At 43.0% G+C, this 25753-nt stretch overlaps 1 protein-coding gene across 1 annotated transcript in view; it reads left to right on the forward strand.

Moving 5' to 3' along the window:
• The first annotated feature begins 17913 nt into the window (after positions 1-17913).
• gfod1 (Gfo/Idh/MocA-like oxidoreductase domain containing 1) overlaps positions 17914-25753 on the forward strand; it is a 62898-nt gene continuing 55058 nt past the window's right edge. The window contains exon 1 of the mRNA XM_003219761.4: positions 17914-18674. Within this exon, the coding sequence (XP_003219809.1) occupies positions 18422-18674 (253 nt within the window). The 5' untranslated portion in view covers positions 17914-18421. The remainder of the gene's footprint in view (positions 18675-25753) is intronic.

Below are 25753 nucleotides of genomic sequence, written 5' to 3' on the forward strand. Positions count from 1 at the left end.
CTTGATAAGCATTTGCCTCAAATATGCCACACCTAATAATTTCCCTAATATAAACATTTATGAGCTCTCTGCAGGTACAAACAAAAAAGTTGAATTCTTTATAATAGGGCTCTCTCTTTTGCACAGTTGGGCCCTAGTACAGTATAATACATCATTATACTAAATAATGTTTCCTATACAAGAAAAAAAATGTTGTGAGGTTTCTCTACAGTCAAAGAGATGCAGAAATGAATGGTGAGATTCTAGAAATAAATGAATTACCATTAGTATGAAATGGCAAATTACTGAATCAACGGCTTTCACCATCCATTGCAGATGCAGCAATCTTTCTAGCTAGGGATGACTCAATAATGTCTCTGTGTGGGAGAACCAGACAGGTCTGAATCACCTGATTCTTTATCTGTAAATCATTATTACTGTCATGTAAAGCAACCACAGCTCTCTGAGTTGCACAAACTTAGAGGGGTATGAAGAAAAACCAAGTTGGTGCAAATCAGTTTGCACAAAATACACTGCTTGTACTGAAGGATGTCATCCTGTTTAGACAAGAAACTTTACCACATGATTGAATTCTAAACATTTCTCACATTGTTTTGCAAGCAAACTAATGTAATAGCCTTGTTGATTTTTCATTCTAATATTTTTTAAAAGCTGGAGAATGGCCAATTATGGAATAGAATATAATACTTTGATGCAATATAAGTGTAGTTGGAAAAGATTCCAGGACAGCAAAAATAATAGAATGGAGTGTGATAAACTTAATTTTTTAAAAAGTATTCCAGGTTTGGTCTGACCAAGGCAGAATAGAGGGGTAGCAAGACTTCCCTGGATCTAGACACTATTCTCCTATTGATGCAGACCAAAATACAATTGGCTTTTTTTCCTGCTGGATTGCATTGTTGGCTCATGTTTAACTTGCTGTCCATAAAGACTCCAAGATCTTTTTCAGACATACTGCTGTTGAGCCAGGCATCTCCCATTCTAGTAAAGGTAAAGGTTTCCCCTGACGTTAAGTCCAATCATGTCCGACTCTGGGGGCTAGTGCTCATCTCCATTTCTAAGCCGAAGAGCCGGCGTTGTCCGTAGACACCTCCAAGGTCATGTGGCCGGCATGACTGCATGGAGCGCCATTACCTTCCCGCAGGAGCGGTACCTATTTATCTACTCACATTTGCATGTTTTCGAACTGCTAGGTTGGCAGGAACCTATATCTTTGCATTTCATTTTTTTCTGCCTAAGTGGAGTACAGTGTTCCCTCGTTACTTTGTGGTTTGCTTTTTGCGCCCTCGCAAAAGAATAGTATAAATCAGGGGTCCCCAAACTTTTTAAACAGGGGGCCAGTTCACAATCCTTTGGACCGTTGGAGGGCCGGACTATAGATGGCCACTGAGCAATTATTATTATTATTATTATTATTATTATTATTAATAATAATAATAATAATAAAGAGGATTGGAAGAGACTCCTTGGACCATTGAGCCCAATCCCCTTCTGCCTTTGTGCACCGAAAGCACAAGCAAAGCACCCCTGACAGATGGCCTCCCAGTCTCAATGTCAATAATAATAATAATAACAATAATAACAATAATATTAATAATAATAATAATAATAATAATAATAATAATAGACCCTTGTGCCATTGAGTCCAACCCCCTTCTGCCTTTGTGCACAAAAAGAACAAGCAAAACACCTCTGACAGATGGCCTCCCGGTCTCAATGTTAATAATAATAATAATAATAATAATAATAATAATAATAATAATAATAAGGAGGGTTGGAAGAGACCTTTTGGGCCATTTAGTCCAACCCCCTTCTGCCTCTGTGCACCAAAAGCACAAACAAAGCACCACTGACAGATGGCCACCCAGCCTCAATGATAATATTAACAATAATAATAATAATAATAATAATAATAATAATAATAATAATAATAATAAGAATTATGATCTGCCAACTGCAAAAGGCCACCCTACTGGGATCTGCACGCATCATCCGAAAATACATCACACAGTCCTAGACACTTGGGAAGTGTTCGACTTGTGATTTTGTGATATGAAATCCAGCATGTCTATCTTGTTTGCTGTGTCATACAATTATTATTATATTATTATTATTATTATTATTATTATTATTATTATTATTATTATTATTATTATTGTTGGGTCATTTAGCCCAACCCCCTTCTGCCCTTGTGCTGTGGGGGCCGGATAAATGGCTTCGATGGGCCGCATCCGGCCCCCGGGCCTTAGTTTGGGGACCCCTGGTATAAATCATAAAATAATATTATAAATCCCTCATTCTACTTCCTTCCCAAGCCTAAGGAAGGGAGATAAAAAGAGGCTGAAGCAGCTTTGTTTTCGCCTCACAATGCACATGCTTGAGAGGCGAGGAGGGGACAGAGACTCTACTTGCAAACCACACAAATATAGTGTCCCTATTTCGTGGATTTTCATTTTTCGCGGGTGGTCCTGGAACATAACCTGTGATAAGTGAGGGAACACTGTATCTTGTATTTGTCCCTGTTGAAGTTCATTTTGTTAGTTTTGGCCCATTTCTCTAATCAGTTCAGATCATTTTGAATTCTGCTCCTGTCTTCTGGAGTATTGGTAATCCTTCCCATTTTGGTGTTGTCTGCAAACTTGATGATCATGCCTTCTAACCATTCATCTAAGTCATTAATAAAGATCTTGAACAGAACCGGCCCAGGACGGAATTTTGCGGCACTCCACTCGTCACTTCTTTCCAGGATGAAGAGGAATCATTGGTGAGCACGATATTCTCTGAATATGTAAACTGAATTTCAATGCATAGAACTCGCTCCTTCCTTACTCTTTATAAAACAGTGAAGACATTTTGGTTCTGAAAAGCTTTAATTATGCCACCCAGTAAATTAATCACAGTTCCAATATATCCTATATCTCCATGGTTCCACTTATTATTTGTTTGTTTTAAACTGTAGCTCGTGGGCAAGGAAAATACACTGAAAGACAAACGTGATTTTTTTTAGCCCTGAAAACACATAAAGAATCTGGAAATTTTTAAAGGCTATGGAGTAAGGGTAACTATTCCGGGCAATCACCACATACTCCCTTACCTATCTTGGCTTTAAATAGCTGGCTAGAACTGAAGAATTGGATGTTTAGAAGAACTAAACATCTGCTATTGAGTATTGTATTTTATGAATGTTGCTATAATTAATTAGTTAACTATTTTAATTGTTTTGTATTGTATTTTATATTTTATATACATGTGCTTTATTGTAAGCCACCCTGAGTCCCCTTTTGGGTGAGAAGGGCAGGATACAAATGTTGTAATAAATAAATTTACTGCACTATAGGTCCCTCAGATCTGTTTCTATCATTACTCCCTATAAGAGTGAACCCTAGTTCACTGGGCATGGGGGGAAAAAGAGGAAGGTGCTGGTATGGTCAAAAGATTAGAAATATAACAGATCTCCAAACAACAACCAAATTTTGGAAGTTAAAAATATAATTTGAAATAGTGGTTAGCAATTATAAAATTTAAATAGAGCAAAATCAATTAAAATAGGGTGAAGGCACAGTAATTTTAAAAAATGCATTCCTACTGGGACAAAAGCCTGCTAATTCCCACATCAACCTCATTCCAATCCAGACTGAGTCTTCATGCCAATACTATTAAATAGTGTCGTGCTTTTGTATGAAATTGTTCATTTTGTTTAGTTTCATTCGTGTCATCTCATTTTCGTATTTGGTTCCCGCTAACGAAAATCATGCCATTGGTGACAATGGGAGGGCTTCCGTGGCTCATCCCCGCCCCCCCCCAGGTTTTGGGCTAGAGGGGTGAAAATTGCCACATACAGAGGGCATTTTGATCCCTTTTAGCCCACCAACTTTTAAAACATTGGGATCTTCCCCAGAGTACTATTGTTATTATTAATAATATTATTAATATTACACATTTCCACACACATCAAATGTAATGCGAAAGCTTTCTTCTCCCAGGCTCATCTTAGATTCCCAGAGTAGTTAGCTAGCTAGCGTGATATATATATATATATATATATATATATATATATATATATATATATATGAACACCCATTGGTACACATCAGCTATAATGGGAAAGCAGCCCTCTGTCAGTACCTGCCTACTGTTACGGGGCAAAAAGGAAAGAGAACTAAAACAAGCACAATGACTGTGCAGCTTTCTCTTTTGTGTTGCCTCTCGTTTCCTACGAAAATGTCATAATTCGTTTTGTGTAGATGAGCGGGTGAATCAAAACAATAGGCTGGAGAAAATGAAGGAATTTTTTCCCCGTACATCGTTAGACCCATCTGTACAGACCAATTTCCAACCTCCCGTTTTTGGGCAAGGTTCTGGAGCGGGTGGTTGCCACGCAGCTCCAGGAGTTCCTCGATGACACTGATTTTCTGGACCGCTCGCAGTCTGGCTTTAGGCCTGGGCACAGCACCGAGACGGCTTTGGTCGCCTTGGTGGATGACCTCCGTAGGGAGCTGGACAAGGGGAGTGTGACCCTGCTGGTTCTCTTGGACATCTCAGCGGCTTTCGATACCATCGACCATGGTATCCTTCTGGGGAGGCTCTCTGGGATGGGGCTCGGTGGCACGGTTTTGCTGTGGCTACGGTCCTTCCTGGAGGGCCATTCCCAGATGGTGAAGCTGGGGGATACCTGCTCGGACCCCTGACCATTGACCTGTGGGGTCCCGCAAGGGTCTATCTTATCCCCCATGCTATTTAACATCTACATGAAACCACTGGGAGAGGTCATCCAGAGTTTTGGAGGGTGTTCCCATCTCTACGCAGATGACACACAAATCCTCTACTTGTTTCCATCTGAATCCAAGGAAGCCCCTTGGATGCTGAACCAGTGCCTGGCCGCTGTGGAGGACTGGATGAGGAGGAACAAGCTGAGGATCAATCCTGACAAGACAGAGGCCCTCCTGGTCAGTCGCTCGTCTGATCGGGGTATCGGGTGGCAACCTGTGCTGGATGGGGTTGCACTCCCCCTGAAATCACAGGTCCGCAGTTTGGGGGTCCTCCTGGACTCAGAGCTGACGCTTGAGGCATGGGTGTCGGCGGTGGCCAGGAGGGCCTTCGCACAACTCAAACTTGTGCGCCAACTGCGAGCATACCTCGTGAAGTCTGACTTGACCACAGTGGTTCATGCCTTAGTTACCTCTAGACTGGACTACTGTAATGCGCTCTACGTGGAGCTTCCCTTGAAGACGGCCCAGAAACTACAATTGGTCCAGCGTTCGGCTGCTAGATTAATAACGGGGGCGAGTTACAGGGAGAGATCTACTCCCTTGTTCAAGGAGCTCCACTGGCTGCCGTTTATTTTCCGGTCCAAATTCAAAGTGCAGACCATTACCTATAAAGCCCTAAACGGTTTGGGCCCCACCTACCTTCGTGATCGTATCTCCTATCATAAGCCTACCCGATCCCTTCGATCATCAGGGGAAGCTCTCCTGTCGCCACTGCCGATATCCCAGACCCGCCTTGTGGGAACAAGGGAGAGGGCCTTTTCTGCTGTGGCCCCCCGATTGTGGAACTCACTGCCCATTGAGATTAGGCAAGCCCCCACATTAGTAGCCTTCAAGAAAGATTTGTATTGTAATGGATATTATTATTTATTGTATTGTTCACTGTGTTGTGATGTGTTGTTCTTTTATATGCTGTTTATATTGTATTGTTCTGGGCATGGCCCCATGTAAGCCGCCCCGAGTCCCCGTTGGGGAGATGGTGGCGAGGTATAAATAAAGTTTTATTATTATTATTATTATTATTATTATTATTATTATTATTATTATTATCTCTACTATTAAATAGTGTCTCACTTTATGTGGGTCTTAGAGCTTTGGAACGTAGTGAAACCACATCAGTGCCATTGACTAGAATACTTTCCCCTTCTTTATCTTAGGCTAGAAATCCTATAGTCAGTTCTGCTAATCTGGTTTGACTGGTAAAAAAAGTATCCAGGGTGCAATTGGGAAATCCTAGACTCAGACGTAAAAGTTTTATGGGGTAGGCTTGGTTTTAAGTGATAACTATGCTGACCAGGGGAGGGGAGGTTATTGCTCATAATCCCTGGCAGGGTCATAGCAACACAGAAAATATAAAAAGACCAGACAGGAATAACTCAATTATGCCATTCAAAGAGAATGCTGGTTTGACTTGCCTTGAATTTTATTTCCTTATATTGGAGCATTTTGGAATTGTGAACCTTTCCTTGGCATGCTTCCAATGTACCAATATTGGAAAGTATGGCTATTTTTGTGAAAGCAAATGAGCTGCAATAACAAAAAAATAATGAAATGATTTCTTCAGCTAGGCATGACTCTGGCAGAGGGAAAAATGAAGTGGAGGAAAAGTTGTCACTCATCACCTTTGCCCTTTCAGTTGCCCTTTAAATAGTATGAAACACAATTATTTTCTATTATTATTACTATTTTATATATATCGTGTCTTTTCCCCAGCTCAGAGGAAGAATGAATTATTTTAGAGTATTTCTTGCCTAAGAAAATTCAGTGAAATTAATGGGGTTGCCATAAGTCAGCAGACAACTTGAAAACACAGATACACATACATGATTAAAAACAACCTAATAACATATCTAAAAAAGAGTTCTGAAAATCTGTTAAAACAAATTACTAGGCAAGAAGGAAAAGAACTAACTTTATTTGCCTAGGAAAGGATTTCCACAATCCTGTGAGCAACCACTAGCAATATCTTTTTCCATCTTTCATCCAGATAAGCCTGCGAGTGGAGTTGGGATAGAGGAAAGGTCTCAAAACCTGAGCCTGTTCATATTTAAGACTATGATCCTTTAGATCAGTGGTTCTCAACCTGTGGGTCCCCAGGTGTCATGGCCTACAACTCCCAGAAATCCGAGCCAGTTTACCAGCTGTTAGGGTTTCTGGGAGCTGAAGGCCAAAACATCTGGGGACCCACAGGCTGCGAACCACTGCTTTAGGTAGCTTGGACCCAAACCAAATAGGCCTTTACTAATCATAACCAGTACTTTTAATTGTATTTGGAAACAGGCCAGTAGCCAGCAGATCTATTATAATCAGGGAGTTGTATGCTCCCTATAACTAGCCACAGTCAACACTCTGGGGGCAGCCCTTTGAATCAGTTGAAATTTCCAAGCATTTTGTAAACAGGACCTCTAATTCCCAACCCAGAAGGATCCTACGGATGATGAAACCCAAACCTGTTGATGTCCAGGAGAACTAGCAAGGACACACTCACCCTCCAGTTTTCAGGTAGGTCAACCATCAAGGTGATCAATGCATCCATCAAGGTGACTGAAATGGGTCTAAATAATCCAGTAATCTTTGGATCTGGAATACCATCACATGTTCCAACAATTTTCTCAGAAAGATTATGTTAGGATCTGGTTGATAGTTATCCAATCCAGTAAGATCTAGGGTCCTTCCACACAGCCCTATATCCCAGATTATCAAGGCAGAAAACAATATCTGCTTTGAACTGGGTTATCTGAGTCCGCACTGCCATATATTCCAGTTCAAAACAGATAATGTGGGATTTTATTCAACTGTGTGGAAGGGGCCCTAGAGAATCTTTCAACGATGGTCTCATAACTGCATTCTTTTGGCTTAATGGAACTCTGCAGCTGGATCTACCCTGCCCTATATCCCAGCATCTGATCCCAGATTATCTGCTTTGAACTGAATTATATGAGTCAATACTTCCAGATAATCTGGGATAAGCAGATAATCTGGGATCAGATCCTGGGATATAGGGCAGGGTAGTTCCAGCCTGCTTTGCTATATTGAGGAACTGAACATTATGTCTTCCCTCTTGGCTAAAAAGGCCCATTCTGGCCTTTTAAATAAACCTAGAAGGGCTTTAAAAATAAAATTATATAAGAAGCAAACAGAGTACAAAATGTTAGAGGACGTGCATGTTATTTCAGCTTCTTTACTGACCTATAAGGAAGTACCAGAAAAATGCTGGAGATTTAAAAAAAAGAAAAGAAAAAGAAAAAAGGAGGAAGTTTGTGAACGGGGCTCTTTGACATGAAGTATGGAGCGACAGCACCCCCTCATGCCCGGAATCGAGGACAATGTCCAGGATGCCAAACATGAGAAATGCCTAGATACTTCTATCTGTACGGTGTCTGTCCTGTCTGTGTATAACGGCATTGAATGTTTGCTGTATATGTGTTCTGTGATTTGCCCATAGTCCCATTCGGGGTGAGAAGGGCAAAATATAAATACTGTAAAAATAAACAAATAAATAAAATGCTCTTTAACAATTACACAACAAAATGAAAAATTAAAAAGATTATTGTTCTTCCATTTTTTATTCTTTCATGTTGGTATGATGCTAGGATACACACAATTTGCTGGAGATATTCTGCAGCAGCTGTTTCTGTTTTATAATAAAAAATGCTTTATTGTTTATTGGCGATTAGTGGTTTTTTAAAGTAAAAGATCAAATGACCATATAATTTCTGTTATACTTTGACAGCCATTGAAATTGCTTTAACAAATGATTGGAACCAGGCTAAGTTATGTGTAATATATGTCTCACCGATTTTAGTTTGAATCCTTGATCATTTTATAATGCCGAAGTTAGTAACTATCAGTGAGAAAAAGAATACCATAATCCAAATATATCCATAATAATTTTTTGAAATTGTTGGTTCTTTGCTACTATGCTAATCAATGGTTGATCTTTAAATTATTACTTTCCAATGGGTACATGCCTCTGCCATATTAAAGCATGTTTACTGGCATGGTAAAACAGTCTGTGCATACTGTTTTGTGTCATATATAGAGGTATATATAGAAAGAATGATGGATTTTGAAAGCTCAATAACTTATTTCAGTGAACCTGCCATATGTTATTTGCTTCAAAAATACTTAATGCCAGCATTAATTGCTTCTGCTTATTATGGTTAAGTATTCTGGAGATGCTATTGCTCTATCCTTTATGATATTGCTAATATCTGTGTAATTATATTACAGAAAAATGAAGCATAAGCTGATAATTATACATGCAAATTATTGCTAATTTCCTCTTCTTCTCCACTAGTAGCAACCCTGAGAGAGTCTTAGCCTTCAAAGAATTAATCACATGGGGAGTTTATTTTAAAGAACTGTATTGCATTTTACTGCATTCCTTCCCTCTGTGCATGTTTGTGTGTACGTATCTAGAATGTATCCCTTTAGCAGGATAATTTCCTTTGCAATTGTAGTTTTATATCGGATTATTCCTTCCTTCAGTGTGTTTGTGTATACTGTATGTATGATATGCCTTTGGAAGGATAATGTTATGCAATTGTATAGCTTAACTTTATTTTTATTATTCCTTCCCTGTTTGTCTATGTGTCCTTTGTATGTATATATTAGATAGTATACCTTTGGCAGCTGAAACGATTTTGTAATTGTGTAGTATAGCTTTATATTTTATTATTCTTTCCATCTCTGTGTGTGTGCTCGAATATATATGTGCGCGCACTTGCGTTTAGATACTATGCCTTTGGCAGGATGATGTTTTGCAATTGTATAGTATAGCTTTATATTTTATTATTGTTTCCTTCCTTCTCTCTCTCTCTCTCTCTCTCTCTCTCTCTCTCTCTCTCTCTGTGAAAGTGTGTGTGCATGTAGGTATATATTTCGATAATGTATCTCTGGCAGGATTATGTATTTTGGAACTGTATAATCAAGTTTAATATTTTATTATTCCTTCCCTATGTGTGTGTTGTATATATGCATATCTGTGTGGGTACAGTGCTTCCATATATTTAGATACTTCGTATGCCTTTGGCAGGATATTTTGCAATTGTATAGTATAGCTTTGTTTTTCATTGTTCCTTCTTTTCTTCCGTATATGTTTGTGTATATGTATTTAGATAGTACAACTTTGGCAGAACCCATTGTTTTTAGGTGTTTTACTTGGAAAGCGTCATGCACATTGATGCCATGATATAAATCACCACCAGGAAAGGCAGTCTGTGGCCCCTTCTAGACTGCCATATAAATCCAGATTATCTGCTTTGAACTGAATTATATGAATGTACAGATTCATATAGTCAAGGTCAAAGCAGACAATCTGGATTATTTCTTTATATAATCTGGATTATATGACAGTATAGAAGGATCTTGAAAGACTGGTGGCAGTTTCCCACGTTTCTCTTCCCAAATCCCTCCCTTGGGCTGCAGTGGCCTTCTCCTGACCTTTCAGCGTCCTTGAGGCCGGGCAGGCCCCACAGGGAGCACGCGTGTGGGTCAAATGATACCCCAGGAGCTCGGCCTTTGGCTTGCTGTCAGCAGAAACTGGTAAGGCTTTGATTTCCCTCAATTGACTTGCCTTGTGGAGAGAGAGAGGCAGAGACAATATGCTGTGTGTGTTGTATGTGTCTATATATATGTGTGTATAATATACAGTAAAGTCTCACTTATCCAACATAAACGCCGGCAGAACATTGGATAAGCGAAAATGTTGGATAATAAGGAGAGATTAAGGAAAAGCCTATTAAACATCAAATTATGTTATGATTTTACAAATTAAGCACCAAACATCATGTTTTGCAACAAATCGACAGAAAAAGCAGTTCAGTACACGGTAAAGTTATGTAGTAATTACTGTATTTACGAATTTGGCTCCAAAACATCGCACTGTATTCAATCAATTTATTAATGCTCCGACCAATGGTCATATGCATTTACAGAAACAACATCAAACAAACATCTATACAAAACACGGTAAAATCCAACAGTTAAAAGTAGGATGCAAGCAGGATAAAACAGAGCATGCAAAATATACATTGTGAGGTGCAGCAGCACAAGTCGCACTGTATTGAAAACATAGACTAGAAACACATTGACTACTAAAGGGCAAACTACATTGGATAATACAGAATGTTGGATAAACAAGGTTCTGGACATAGAAATAAGGAGACGCCTTCAGAGGCCCCTTATACGCTGCCATATAAAATCCTGGTTATCCGATTTCAACTGGATTACATGGCAGTGTAGAAGGGGCCTGGGACAAATATACACAAACACATAAACACACAGCGACACACACACACACACACACATACAGAGAGACAGGGAGCTAGGTACCCTCTAAGGCAGATATGTGTGTAGGTGTGTGCATCTATTGATCTATATATGTATTAAGTGATATATATACACCCCCACCTCAGAGAGTGCCTGGCTCTTGTGTATGTGACATCTCTCTCTGGTCCCTGTGGAAACACAGCTGTAACTGTATAAAATCCCACAGTGTGAACTCGGATAACCCAGTTCAAAGCAGATATTGTGGGTTGTCTGCCTTGATATTCTGGGTTATATGGCTGTGTGGAAGGGCCCTCAGTTTGTATCTGTATATATATGGTGTGCCACCTCTCTTGCTTCTCCCTAGCTCCCCAAGGCTTAAAAACCTGGCTTTTCCGGTGTGCTTTTGAAGATTAATTGATCCCTATGTCAGGTTTCTGGTTCAATGTCAACTGATTTCCTGATGCACTTTATCTTATCCCTCTTTTGTTTAGCCTACCCGAGTTTCCTTACTACATGCAGCACCTTTTCTATCTACCTCATCCATGGGTTTTACATTTTCTGTGCTTTGCACTTTGGCCCAGCTTGCTTTTTATTCCAAACTTGTACTGTTTGTACTGTTTTTATACTTTATTTTATTATGCCATTGTTGCTATGTTTTTGCTTTACTTTGCTATTGTATGGGCACTTATTAGATCCTGTTGTGTACCTTGTTTGTATTTAATGCTGTTTTATTGTAATTGTTTGGGTTTCTCTCACACCAGAAGTGACTTGCAGTTTCTCAAGTTGGTCCTGACACGAAAAAAAAATATTATTATTATTATTGTTGTTGTTGTTGTTAAGGCAAGCAAATGGAGGGGAATAAAGCCGGTATATAGACACTATATATATATATATATATATATATATATATATATGTGTGTGTGTGTGTGTGTGTGTGTGTGTGTATGTGTGCACGCACACACACGCATGTGCGCGTACACGCATGTGTGTTTGTGTACTCTCTTTCTAGAAGTGTGTGTGTGCATGTGTATATATACACACATATATACATGCAAACATACAGAAGAAGGAAGAAACAATAAAATACAAAGTTTTACTATACAATTGTTAAATCGTCCTGCCAAAGGCATATTATTGAATTCTAAATACAGTGGGGGGGGGGGGGGGGGAGTATAGTCAGATACCAATCAGGGCCGGTCCAAGGTAATTTTCAAGTGTAAGCGAACAGAATTTTGGCGCCCCCCCAAAACAATCGGATATCGAATTGTTGGCAGTTGTGAGGCTACCCTGAGTCCTCTTCAGGGTGAGAAGGGCGGGACACAAGTATGGAAAATAAATAAATAAATAAATAAAACCAGGACAGTAAAAAAAGAACACTCAAAAACAGGGGAATTCCAGACATGAAACAATCAGGGCCAGCTAACACCACCCAACAAAGATTCCCTCAGGCAGGAAGCAGCCAGCTATGAATATGTGAGGGACATTCAATGCTAATCAAGGTGGCCAACTGCAACATTCACACTTGCCTCAACCTCAAAACCTCTGAGGATGCCTGCCATAGATGTGGGTGAAATGTCAGGAGAGAATGCTTCTGGAGCATGGCCAGACAGCCCAGAAAATGCACAGCAACTCAATAATGATAATGATAATTTTATTTCTTACCCGCTCAAGACGATTGACAACATTGCTAGAACACATAATAATTTAAAAACACTCTGTAAAATATACATATGGAAACATATTTCCATAAAATACACAAAACAAAAAGGAGCCCCGGTAGCGAAGTGTGTTAAAGCACTGAGCTGCTGAACTTGCAGACCGAAAGGTCCCAGGTTCAAATTCCGGGAGCGAAATGAGCGCCCGCTGTTAGCTCCAGCTTTTGCCAACCTAGTAGTTCGAAAACATGCCAATGTGAGTAGATCAATAGGTACCACTTCCGGCGGGAAGGTAACGGTGCTCCATGCAGTCATGCTGGCCACATGACCTTGGAGGTGTCTACGGACAACACTGGCTCTTTGGCTTAGAAATGGAGATGAGCACCAACCCCCAGAGTCAGACATGACTGGACTTAACGTCAGGGGAAACCTTTACCTTTACCTTACACAAAACAAAAATTAGACATAGAGTGGAAGTTTAAACAATATCATGAAAAGGGCGAGAAATCTGCCCCTCTCCATATGGTATGAATCAGGGGTCCCCAAACTAAGGCCCGGGGGCCGGATGCGGCCCATCGAAGCCATTTATCCAGCCCCACGGCACAAGGGCAGAAGGGGGTTGGGCTAAGTAACCCAAGGGGTCTCTTCTTCTCTTACAACCATTATTATTATTATTATTATTATTAATAATAATATTGAGGCTGGGTGGCCATCTATCAGGGATGCTTTGCTTGTGCTTTTGGTGCACACAGGCAGAAGGGGGTTGAACTAAATGGCCCAAGGGGTCTCTTCCAATCCTATTATTATTATTATTATTATTATTATTATTATTATTATTATTATTATTATTGAGGCTGGGTGGCCATCTATCAGGGATGCTTTGCTTGTGCTTTTGGTGCACACAGGCAGAAGGGGGTTGGACTAAATGGCCCAAGGGGTCTCTTCCAAACCTCTTTCTTCTTCTTCTTCTTCTTCTTCTTCTTCTTCTTCTTCTTCTTCACATTGACGCTGGGTGGTCATCTGTCAGGGGTGCTTTGTTTGTGCTTTCGATGCACAAAGCAGAAGGGGATTGGACTCAATGGCCCAAAGGGTGTCTTCCAACCCTCTTTTTTATTGTTATTGTTATTGTTTATTTATTTATTTAGATATTTATTTATTATTGCTCGGTGGCCAACTATAGTCTGGCCCTCCAACGGTCCGAAGGATCGTGAACTGGCCCCCTGTTTAAAAAGTTTGGGGACCCCTGGTATGAATAAAGAAATCCACTGGACTTAACTGGCACTTGTATCTTTATTTCTCCATTGGAAGAAGTGAGGCACCGTGGAATTAACATAGTTTGACTCCACTTTCACTGCCACGGCTCAATGCTATGGAATCCTGGGAGTTATAGTTCGGTGAGGCATCTAAACTATTTGGCAGAGAAGGTTTAAAGACCTTATAAAACTACAATTCCCAGGGTTTCATAGCATTGAGCCATGGCAATGAAATTGGAATCAAACTGCATTAATTCCAAAGTGCAGCTGCCCTTTGGTGAGATATATGCATCCCTCTGAAGTACACCACTACAATATACACTACAATATACCCTTAGGCCCTTTCTGTATTGCCATATAAAATGCAGGTTATCTGCTTTGAACTGGATTATATGGGAGTGTAGACTCAGATAACCCAGTTCAAGGCAGATAATGTGGATTATCTGCGTTGATAATCTGAATTATATGGTTATGTAGAAGAACCCATACCCTGCCATATAAGATCCAGACTATCTGCTCTGAACTGGATTATATGGCTGTGTAGATGCATATAATCCGGTTCAGTACATATGACCTGGATTATCTGCCTTCATAATCTCAATTATATGGTTATGTAGAAGAACCCATACCCTGCCATATAAAATCCAGACTATCTGCTCTGAACTGGATTATATGGCTGTATGGATGCATGTAATCCGGTTCAGTGCATATGACCTGGATTATCTGCCTTCATAATCTCAATTATATGGTTATGTAGAAGAACCCATACCCTGCCATATAAAATCCAGACTATCTGCTCTGAACTGGATTATATGGCTGTGTGGATGCATATAATCTGGTTCAAAGCAGAAAATGTGGATTATCTGCCTTGATAATCTGTCTTCTATGGCTGTGAAGAAGGGGCCTTAGGAAACTATAAATCCTAGGAGTAGGCCCACATGTTCCAGCTTCTGGAACATGGCCAGGCAGCTGAAAAACCTGCAGCAACCCAGCCTCAGGCCCCTCCATTTCCCCCCTCAGTTGCCAAGTTGGCCCAGGCCTGCCCTGGAGACATGCCTGGCGAAATGCTGGGAACAGGGACGGGTTCCTACCTGCCCCGTCTTCATGGCTGAGAGGGTCCCCAAGGAGGTGCATGGCAGGGGCACAGGCCTGCTCGACCTGCCAGAGCTCCTTCCAGCCTCGGAGGGCTGCCGGGCGTTGCGGGAGGAATCCAGGAAGGGTGCAGGTGGAGCAGCAGGCCCAGAGGCCTGGCCTCAGGTCTTGTTCAGGGGCAAGAGGGCTGCAAGGGCGAGAGGGCCGAGTGCGAGAGAGGCGTGAGTGGGCCGAGTGCGAGAGGGGCGTGAGTGGGCCGAGTGCGAGAGAGGCGTGAGTGGGCCGAGTGCGAGAGGGGCGTGAGTGGGCCGAGTGAGAGAGATGCGTGAGTGGGCCGAGTGCAAGAGGGGTGTGAGTGGGCCGAGTGAGAGAGAGGCGCGAGTGGGCCGAGTGCGAGAGGGGCGTGAGTGGGCCGAGTGAGAGAGATGCGTGAGGGGCCGAGTGCGAGAGGGGCGTGAGTGGGCCGAGTGAGAGAGATGCGTGAGTGGGCCGAGTGCAAGAGGGGTGTGAGTGGGCCGAGTGAGAGAGAGGTGCGAGTGGGCCGAGTGCGAGAGAGGCGTGAGTGGGCCGAGTGCGAGAGGGGCGTGAGTGGGCCGAGTGAGAGAGAGGCGCGAGTGGGCCGAGTGAGAGAGAGGCGCGAGTGGGCCGAGTGCGAGAGGGGCGTGAGTGCGCCGAGTGAGAGAGATGCGTGAGTGGGCCGAGTGCGAGAGGGGCGTGAGTGGGCCGAGTGCGAGAGAGGCGTGAGTGGGCCGAGTGCGAGAGGGGCGTGAGTGGGCCGAGTGAGAGAGATGCGTGAGTGGGCCGAGTGCGAGAGGGGAGTGAGTGGGCCGAGTGAGAGAGAGGCGCGAGTGGGCCGAGTGCGAGAGAGGCGTGAGTGGGCCGAGTGCGAGAGGGGCATGAGTGGGACGAGTGAGAGAGAGGCGTGAGTGGGCCGAGTGCAAGAGGGGTGTGAGTGGGCCGAGTGAGAGAGAGGCGCGAGTGGGCCGAGTGAGAGAGAGGTGCGAGTGGGCCGAGTGCGAGAGAGGCGTGAGTGGGCCAAGTGCGAGAGGGGCGTGAGTGGGCCGAGTGAGAGAGATGCGTGAGTGGGCCGAGTGCGAGAGGGGCGCGAGTGGGCCGAGTGAGAGAGATGCGTGAGTGGGCCGAGTGTGAGAGAGTCGTGAGTGGGCCGAGTGCGAGAGGGGCGCGATTGAGCAGAGTGCGAGAGGGCCGCGAGTGGGACGAGTGCGAGAGATGCGCGAGTGGGCCGAGGAGTGCGAGAGGGAGCCTCAACAGCGCCCCCCTTGACGTGCGCCCGAAGCGGCGGCTTAAACGGCCTCCATTGTTGGACCGGCCCTGATACCAATTGTACAAGTTCTCCCACTTAAAAGGATGAGAGAGGCCTGTAATTGACATCATAGGTAGACCTCAACTATGAGGGGCAACATGAGAGAATACATCCAGAAAATCACATTGCCTGATTTTTCACAAATTTATTTGCAAATTATGGTGGAAAATAAGTATTTGGTCACAATCACAGACAATGTGATTTTCTAGATGGGTTTTCTCATGTTGTCTCTCATAGTTGAGGTTTACCTATGATGTCAATTACAGAACTCATCTTTTTAAGTGGGAGAACTTGTACAATTGGTATCTGACCAAATACTTTCCCCCCACTGTATATACCTACTCTCTCTCACACACATAGGCACACACACATACATATGCAAAACATTATCCTGCCAAAGGCATACTAAATATATAGCTGCATGGACCCTCTATATACATAGAAAGATAGATCAGGCATGGGCAAACTTTGGCCCTCCAGGTGTTTTGGATTACAACTCCCACAATTCCTACCGGCTGTTAGGACTTGTGGGAGTTATAGTGCAAAACACCTGGAGGGCCAAAGTTTGCCCATGCCTGATATAGATGTGTGTGAGAACACATATCTGCCTCATACATACATAGTTGCCCCAGAGTGCCTCGCTCAGTGTGTGTGTATATAGCTTAGCTATCTATCGCTGTGTGTCTGTCTATATGTGTCTGTAGGCACACACAGATATGCACATACACAGCTATATGTGTATGTATGTATGTGTGTGTATATATATGTGTGCGTGTGAGAATACATATCTACCTCATACATACCTGCCTCAGAGGGTGCCACACTCAGTGTGTGTGTGTGTGTGTGTGTGTGTGTGTGTAGCTATCTATCGCTGTGTGTCTGTATACGTGTCTGTAGGCACACACAGATACAGTAGAGTCTCACTTATCCAAGCTAAATGGGCCGGCAGAAGCTTGTATAAGCGAATACCTTGGATAATAAGGAGGGATTAAGGAAAAGCCAATTAAACATCAAATTAGGTTATGATTTTTCAAATTAAGCACCAAAGCATCATGTTTTACAACAAATTTGACAGAAAAAGTAGTTCAATACGCAGTAATGTTATGTTGTAACTACTGTATTTACGAATTTAGCACCAAAATATCACGATGTATGGAAAACATTGACTACAAAAATGGCTTGGATAATCCAGAAGCTTGGATAAGCGAGTGTTGGATAAGTGAGACTCTACTGTGTGTGTATATATATATATATATATTGCTGTGTGTCTGTCCCTATGTGTCTGTAGGCACACACAGATATATATATATGTATGTATATAGATAGGTAGATAAATAGATACGTGTGTGAGAGAGAATACATATATACCTCATACATATCTGCCTCAGAAGGTGCCTCGCTCAATGTGTGTGTATATATATAGCTATCTATCGCTGTGTGTGTCTCTATGTGTCTGTAGGAACACACACCGCTATGCACATACACAACTATATGTGTATGTATGTGTGTGTGTATATATATATATATATAGAGAGAGAGAGAGAGAGAGAGAGAGAGGGAGAGAGAGAAGCACCATACAGTGAGGCGACATGTTGAGAGCGAAAGAGGGCGTTGCAGCCGCGAAGAAGGAGAAGGCGGCAATGGAGGGAGGACGTCGCTGCTGCCACTGAGGAAACGACGGTCCCAATTGCTCCTTCTCCTCCTCCTCCCCATGCTCCCCAGGAGTGCGTTGTGGCCTTGAACATGGCAGAGAAGGAGGAGGAGGCGAGGATTAAGACCCGGGCGCGTAAAACCCCGTGCCCGTGGCTGGGCTGTCGCTTGGCCTGCTCAGGGCGAGGTGTGCCGTGACTGGGTCACTGGAGGAGGAGGAGGAGGAGGAGGAGGAGGAGGAAGCGCCTCCTGCTCGGCGGGCGCTGCTGTGCTGACACTCCGCATTGCTCCGAGGGAGGAGGAGCCGAGGGCGGAGGAAAGGTGAGCAGCAGCGGCGGCGGCGGCGGCGGCAGTGGCAGGAGGCCCCATCCCGCGCCTGCCTGCCTGCGCTCCTGCCTCTCCGCAGCCATGCTGCCCGGGGTGGGTGTGTTCGGCACGGGCCTGACGGCGCGGGTGATCGTCCCGCTGCTGAAGGAGGAGGGCTTCGCGGTGAAGGCGCTGTGGGGCCGCACGCCCGAGGAGGCCGAGGAGCTGGCGCGGGAGATGAGCGTGCCCTTCTTCACCAGCCGCATCGACGAGGTCCTGCTCCACCACGACGTCGACCTCGTCTGCATCAACCTCCCGCCGCCGCTCACCCGGCAGGTCGCCCTCAAGACCCTCGGTGAGTCAGAGAGAGAGAGAGAGAGAGAGACCCCCTCGCCGACCCCAGACTGCTGCTTCATTATTATTGTTATCGATGGCACTGGGTGGAATCCATGGGGGAGGCTCTGTACATGCTCAGAGACACACTTTCATAGCATCCTCTGAGGATGCCTGCTACAGATGTGGGCGAAACGTCAGGAGAGAATACTTCTAGAACATGGCCATACAGCCCGGAAAACATACAACAACCCTTTTATAGCATGCCTTGGTCACAATGGGTCAAGCCCATGGGGGAGACTCTGTACATGCTCAGAAGCACAATTTGAATGGGATCTGTTGTCACAAGGGGTGGAATCCATGAGGGACACTCTGCACATGCTCAGAGGCACCGTTTGAATGGGATGCATCACTCACACTGGGTGGAATCCATGGGGGATGTTCTCTACACTCTCAGAGGCACACTTCCATAGGATGGCCTTGGTCACTGTGGGTGGAATCCATGGGGAATGCTCTGTACATGTTCAGAGACATCGTTTCAATGATATGCATCACTCACACTGGGTGGAATTCATGGGGACACTCTACACATGCTCAGAGGTACACTTCCATGGGATGCGTTTGACACTGGGTGAAATCCATGGGAAATGCTCTGTACATATGCTCAGAGGCACACACTCAGAGACACACTTTCATAGCATGCCTTGATCACAATAGGTGCAGCCCAAGGGGGATGCTTTGCACATGCTCAGAGGCATCATTTGAATGGGATGCGGTGGTCACCATGGGTGGAATCCATGGGGAACACTCTACATATGTTCAGGGACACTTTGAATGGGATCCAATGGTCCATGGAGGATGCTCTGCATGCTCAGAGGCACTGTTTGAATGGGATGCATTGCTTGCACTGAGTGGAATCCACTGGGAACACTCTACATATACTCAGAGACACTGTTTAAATGGGATGCGGTGGTCACCATGGTTGGAATCCATGGAGGATGCTCTGCATGCTCAAAGGCACTGTTTGAATGGGATCTTGCATTGGTCACAATGAGTGGAATTAATGGAGGATGCTCTGTACATGCTCAGAGGCACTATTTGAATGGGTTGCATCGCTTGCATTGGGTGGAGTTCATGGGGGGATGCTCTGCATATGCTCAGAGGCACCCTCTGAGTGGGATACATCGCTAGCACTGAGTGGAACCCATCGGGACACTACACATGCTCAGAGGCACACTCCCATGGGATGTGTTTGTCATAGTGTGTGGAATCCATGGGAAATGGTCTATATATACTTGGAGGCACTGTTTGAATGGGATACTTTGCTTGCACTGGGTGAAGTCCATAGGGAACGCTCTGCATATGCTCAGAGACATTTCTCATAGCATGCCTTGATCACAATGGATTAAACCCATGGGGGATGCTCTGCTCTGGAATCCATGGGGAACACTCTACATATGCTCAAAGGCACTGTTTGAATGGGTGCATTAGTCACAATGGGTAAAGTACATGGAATCATAGAATCATAGAATAGTAGAGTTGGAAGAGACCTCATGGGCCATCTAGTCCAACCCCCCGCTAAGAAGCAGGAAATTGCATTCAAAGCACCTCCAACAGAAGCATGCTCTGCATATGCTCAGAGGTGCTGTTTGAATGGGATGCATCACTCTCACTGGGTGGAGTCCATGGGGGTGCTCTGTCCATGTTTAGAGGCATCGTTTTAATGGGATATGTTGCTCACAATGGGTGAAGTCCTTGGGTGATGCTCTGCACATGCTTAGAGGCATGATTTTTTAATTGATGTGTTGGGGACAGACTCATAGGCATTGTTTATTATGGGTGGATTTGGATTTCTGGACATGGGTCTATTGAAAATTATTATTATTATGGGTTGTTGTGCATTTTCCGGGCTGTATGGCCATGTTCCAGAAGCATTCTCTCCTGACATTTCACTCACATCTATGGCAGGCATCCTCAGAGGTTGTGAGGATGCCTGCCATAGATGTGGGTGAAACGTCAGGAAAGAATGCTTTGAAACATGGCCATACAGCCTGGAAAATGCTGTACCCAGTTATTCTTGTCATGCAAGCCTTCAACAACATATTATTATTATTATGTTATTTATTTTAGCGAGGTCCCTGGTTTGACTGGAGGCTACATTGCCTGTGTCCTTGGGATGCATTGATTGCAGTGGGTGGAATCCACGGGAGATGCTCTGCACATTCTCAGAGGCACACTTTGATGGGAAGCCCTGATCACAATGTGTGCAATCCATGGAGGACACTTTACACATGCTTGGTCACAGTGGATGGAGTTCTAGGTAGGGGGTTTCTTGAAAAGCGAGGGGTGCAACACTGTAGATTTAATGCTGTTAGACATCACTTCAGGGGCCCCTGGTGGTGGCACAGTGTGTTAAAGCGCTAACGGCGCTCCATGCAGTCATGCCGGCCACATGACCTTGGAGGTGTCTACGGACAACGCCGGCTCTTCGGCTTAGAAATGGAGATGAGCACCAACCCCCAGAGTCGGTCACAACTGGACTTAACGTCAGGGGAAAACCTTTACCTTTATCTAGACATCACTTCAGCTGCCAACAAAGAAGGTGAAAGGCCCTGTAGAACTACAGGTCCCAGGATTCCATGGCACTGAGCCTGGACAGTTAAAGTGGTATCAAACTGCATTCATTTTACAGTGTGGCAGCACCCTAAGTCCTCCAAGTTGACTGCGAGTTTGATTTCATGTGTCCCTGAGATGCATAGCTTACAGTAGCTAGTTCTGGGTATGGGTTTTGTGGAAAGCGAGATTCCCGTTTTGACTGGAGGTCAAATCTGTGTGTCTCTGAATTGCATTGGTTGCAGTTGGTGAAGTCCATTGGGACATACTCTGCACATGCTCAGAGGCACCATTTTAATTGTGAATGCTGATGCTGCAGGACAGAGCACTTCTGTGAAAAACAGGTTCTGAGATTGATTATTGTGATGATAAACTCTCTGAGATTTTCAGCCCTGGGCATGGCAAATCATGTCAGTTTTGCCTTTTCTCTCCATTTGTCTTTGCCTGCGTTCGCTTACCTTATTTGCACCACCTTCCTTCAGGAGGCTCAAGGCTCACAGGTCTCACAATTATTTTACATGCATTTGTTAGTTATATTTCTATCTTCCGCTTTCTATAATTAATGTACATCATTTCTTCTCAGTCACCTTTAAACTGTACAAACCTTGTGAAGTAGTATAAGCCAGAAGTAAGGGCCTAGGGCCACTCATTGCGTATCATACTTTAGTAGGGATTTTAATCCGGGTCTTTCAAATACCAGATCATGCTAATCACTAAATCACATTGGTTATGTGAGATAGTTTTAGACGAAGAGAATATAAGGAAGCTAAGGTCCCTTGAGAGCTTCTTGACTGAGCCTGAGGACTTGGATGTTCCTTGTCCAGTTCCAAAATTGTATTAATTACCACACATTTTTAGAATACATTGCTATTTCATATTCTATACTGTATTGCTTTGGGGAAATAAGGAAGTGTTCTTTCTGAGTAGTGCATGCCAAATATCGATCTCCTACTACATACAATTTAGCAACCAGGAATGCTGGGAGAGTTTGGAAACCTCTATGGATATATTGCAGGGTCCGTAAATATACAATTTCAGTTTTTTACTCTTTTATTTATTTTCACTTATAGCAAACGTAAGCTGCAGAATCCATACATGTATGAGCACTGAATGATACAGATCCAATGTGAGACAACAAATGATAGCAGAACATTTATTAGCATTTTGAAAATATTTGCTGATGTCTGATAAGGTGTGTGCACATTTGTTTTGTTTATAATAAAATGACAATCACAAGCCATTGTATTTTTCCATAGTGATGTTTGAAGACTGCATCTTGGACTAGTGCAATATACTTCAGTTTATTAAATCATTACTTAATACATCTGAAATGTCTTGGGAAACTTTGATACCCAAATGTCTTGGTGTAATTTTATTATTTCTAGTAGGGTAGATAATGGGTGCAAAAAAGGCTTTCTCTGATACCAACAATTGTCTGTAGAAGCACATTCTGCAGTATAACATTACCATTGATGTTGTGGAATCTATTCTTCTTTGGAGAAGGCCCATAATCCAATGTTGGAGCTCATGCTTTGCACACAAAATGCAGCATTTGTCTATGGCTTTTCCAGGTCTGGTTGGCAGAGAATCCTGCTAGAAACTCTGGATTGCCATTGCCTGTCAATGTAGTAGAAAGTGCTGAACTTAATGGTTCAGTAGTTTGAGTCAGCGTAAAGCAGTTTTCTGTGTTTTTGTATTTGAACACATTGGGGCATTAATCCTTTTCTGTGAAAGGAAAGAAAGCTTTGCTGATTTTTCCCAATTTTTTTTCCTACCACACATCCTTATGTAATTAACTGATTTTTGGGTTGCTGTGAGTTTTTTGGGTTGTATGGCCATGTTCCAGAAGCATTTTCTCCTGACATTTCACCCACATCTATGGCAGGCATCCTCAGAGGTTGTGAAGTCTGTTGGAAACTAAGCAAGTGGGGTTTATATATCTGTGGAATGTCCAGGGTGGGAGAAAGAACTCTTGTCTGTTTGATGCAAGTGTTCATTTTCATGGTTTCCTCCTTTCTGTTGAAATTGTCCACATGCTTGTGGATTTTAGTGGCTTCTCTGTGTAGCCTGATTTTTATTTATTTCCTATTTTTTATATGTGGAGCCCAAGTATTTAATTCTTTTGCTCCCCTTTTTATTCCTAACTTTTGGCTACTAAAGGTCATCAAATGAACTTCATGGGTGAATGGAGATGTGAACTTGAATTTTCTCGCTAAAGGACACCAGTCTTTTAAGGCAACATGACATTTTTAATGGAAATGTTACAATTGTGAGTACTCAGGCCCCTTCTACACTACCATATGAAATCCAGATTATCTGCTTTGAACTGGATTATATGGCAGTGTAGACTCAGATAATTCAGTTCAAAACAGATAATGGATTAGCTGCTTTGATAATCTAGATTGTACAGTATAGCAGTTTAGAAGGGCTCTCAGACTCTACACTGCAGATTGCTAAGGTGTATATGTGAGAATTATGTAGGAATTTAGAGACCAGGACACAGGATCATTAACTGCAACTGAGCAATATGTGTCAGTTGTACTTACACAACTACATTCTGCCTGATATTCAAAAACCTTGCATGATAACTGGCTTGAAGTACAGTTAGCCCTCCATATCCACAGGTTCTGTATGTATGGATTCAACCATCCATGGTTTTAAAATATTAAGAAATATTCCAAAAAGCAAACTTTGTTTTTGACATTTTATATAAGGCTCACCATTTCATTACAACATTGCTTGTAACATGACTCGAGCATCCTTGGATTTTGGTATTCATAGCGTTGGTTACAATGCAGGTTGATCACAAAGCAGTGATTCTCCAGGATCTGGGTAGTTTTTTTTTTTCTGAGTGCTATTCAAGGATGCTTGGGACTGAGTGTGGAAACTTTTGCATATAAACAATGTGCACAGCCATTGATTTCTGCCTCATTCACTAAATTGTCCATCCCCACATTGGAGATAAAATAGATTTTGCAATTTTGGTAGTTTCAGTTGCATTCATATTATTACTAATCAAAACATATTGTGTATATTTTCCTTCTTGAACATGTTCCTTTCCTTCCTCCTTTTTTGTGAGCAGGTGGAAAGTAAAATAAGGAAATGAAGCAATGAGAAAAACGGGGGAGTGTTGTAAGTGAAATATGACATCATACGGACCTCTTGTAAAATGCTGTGAACAAGGCGTGGTGATTGCATCAGGAAAGCCCTGTCTGGAAGCACCTGGGGCCCTTTCAGATTCCATAGGCATGGCACTATGATTTCACAGCACCTCCCATGGCAACATCCTATAAAAACCTGGGATTTGCAGTTTAGGTGTCTTCTACACTGCCATATAAAATCCAGATTATCTGATTTGAACTGGATTATATGGCAGTGTAGAAGGAGCCATAGAGAGAAGTATTTACATTATCAGATGGAGAGCTCTAATGCTTTACCGAACTACAAACACCATAATTCCATAGGATGTTTAAATTGGAATCATAGTGGCACTAACTTGTAATGTGAAAGGGCTCAAATGAAGAATAATTAATATGAATGTGATGGTTTTAATTTTGTAGAGAAGACCTTATCCATATAGTATTTTCTTCTGTATTTCTCACATTGCTGAACAGAGATATTTAGTTTTTCTGAGTGATGTGGCCAATACAGTTGCATAAGCATCTTAAAAAGAAATGTCACTTCTGTTTTCCATACTTGTTAACATGTTACAACAGCTGTTTAGGTTCCACTGAAAAAGGAAAGCAGTTATAGGAGGAAGAACACCTTCTGCTTACTGCCTTCTGTCTCTGGCTTTGTCCCCATGCATTATATGGCAGTGTAATGATAGCCATGTACAAATATGTGAGGGGAAGTCATAGGGAGGAGGGAGCAAGCTTGTTTTCTGCTGCCCTGCAGACTAGGACACGGAACAATGGCTTCAAACTACAGGAAAGGAGATTTCACCTGAACATCAGGAAGAACTTCCTCACTGTGAGAGCTGTTCGACAGTGGAACTCTCTCCCCCGGGCTGTGGTGGAGGCTCCTTCTTTGGAGGCTTTTAAGCAGAGGCTGGATGGCCACATGTTGGGGGTGCTTTGAATGAGATTTCCTGCTTCTTAGCGGGGGGTTGGACTGGATGGCCCATGAGGTCTCTTCCAACTCTACTATTCTATGATTCTATGTAGACTCATATAATCCAGTTCAATGCAGTTAAATTGCATTCTGAAACCAGCAGTGTAGAGGGGACCTTAGTCCTTTTAGCAAAAGCCCCATACTATGAGTTTTCAGCACAGAATTCACTCTTTTAGAGAAAAGTATCAGAACTCTAAGTTTATTGAGGCATTTTAGAGGCATAGGAGTAAGACCTGAAAAAACTGGGAACCCTCTCTTTCCTGTTTTTGAGGGTGTCTCTATACTTACAGAAAATGACTCTCCCACTTCCCAAATTATACTACAGAAATGAAGGGAGCTTGGGAGGTTGCCAGGAATATATTTTTATTTTGGTGG

Source organism: Anolis carolinensis, chromosome 4 (genome assembly GCF_035594765.1).
Source record: "Anolis carolinensis isolate JA03-04 chromosome 4, rAnoCar3.1.pri, whole genome shotgun sequence".
Classification (NCBI taxonomy): Eukaryota; Metazoa; Chordata; class Lepidosauria; order Squamata; family Dactyloidae; genus Anolis; species Anolis carolinensis.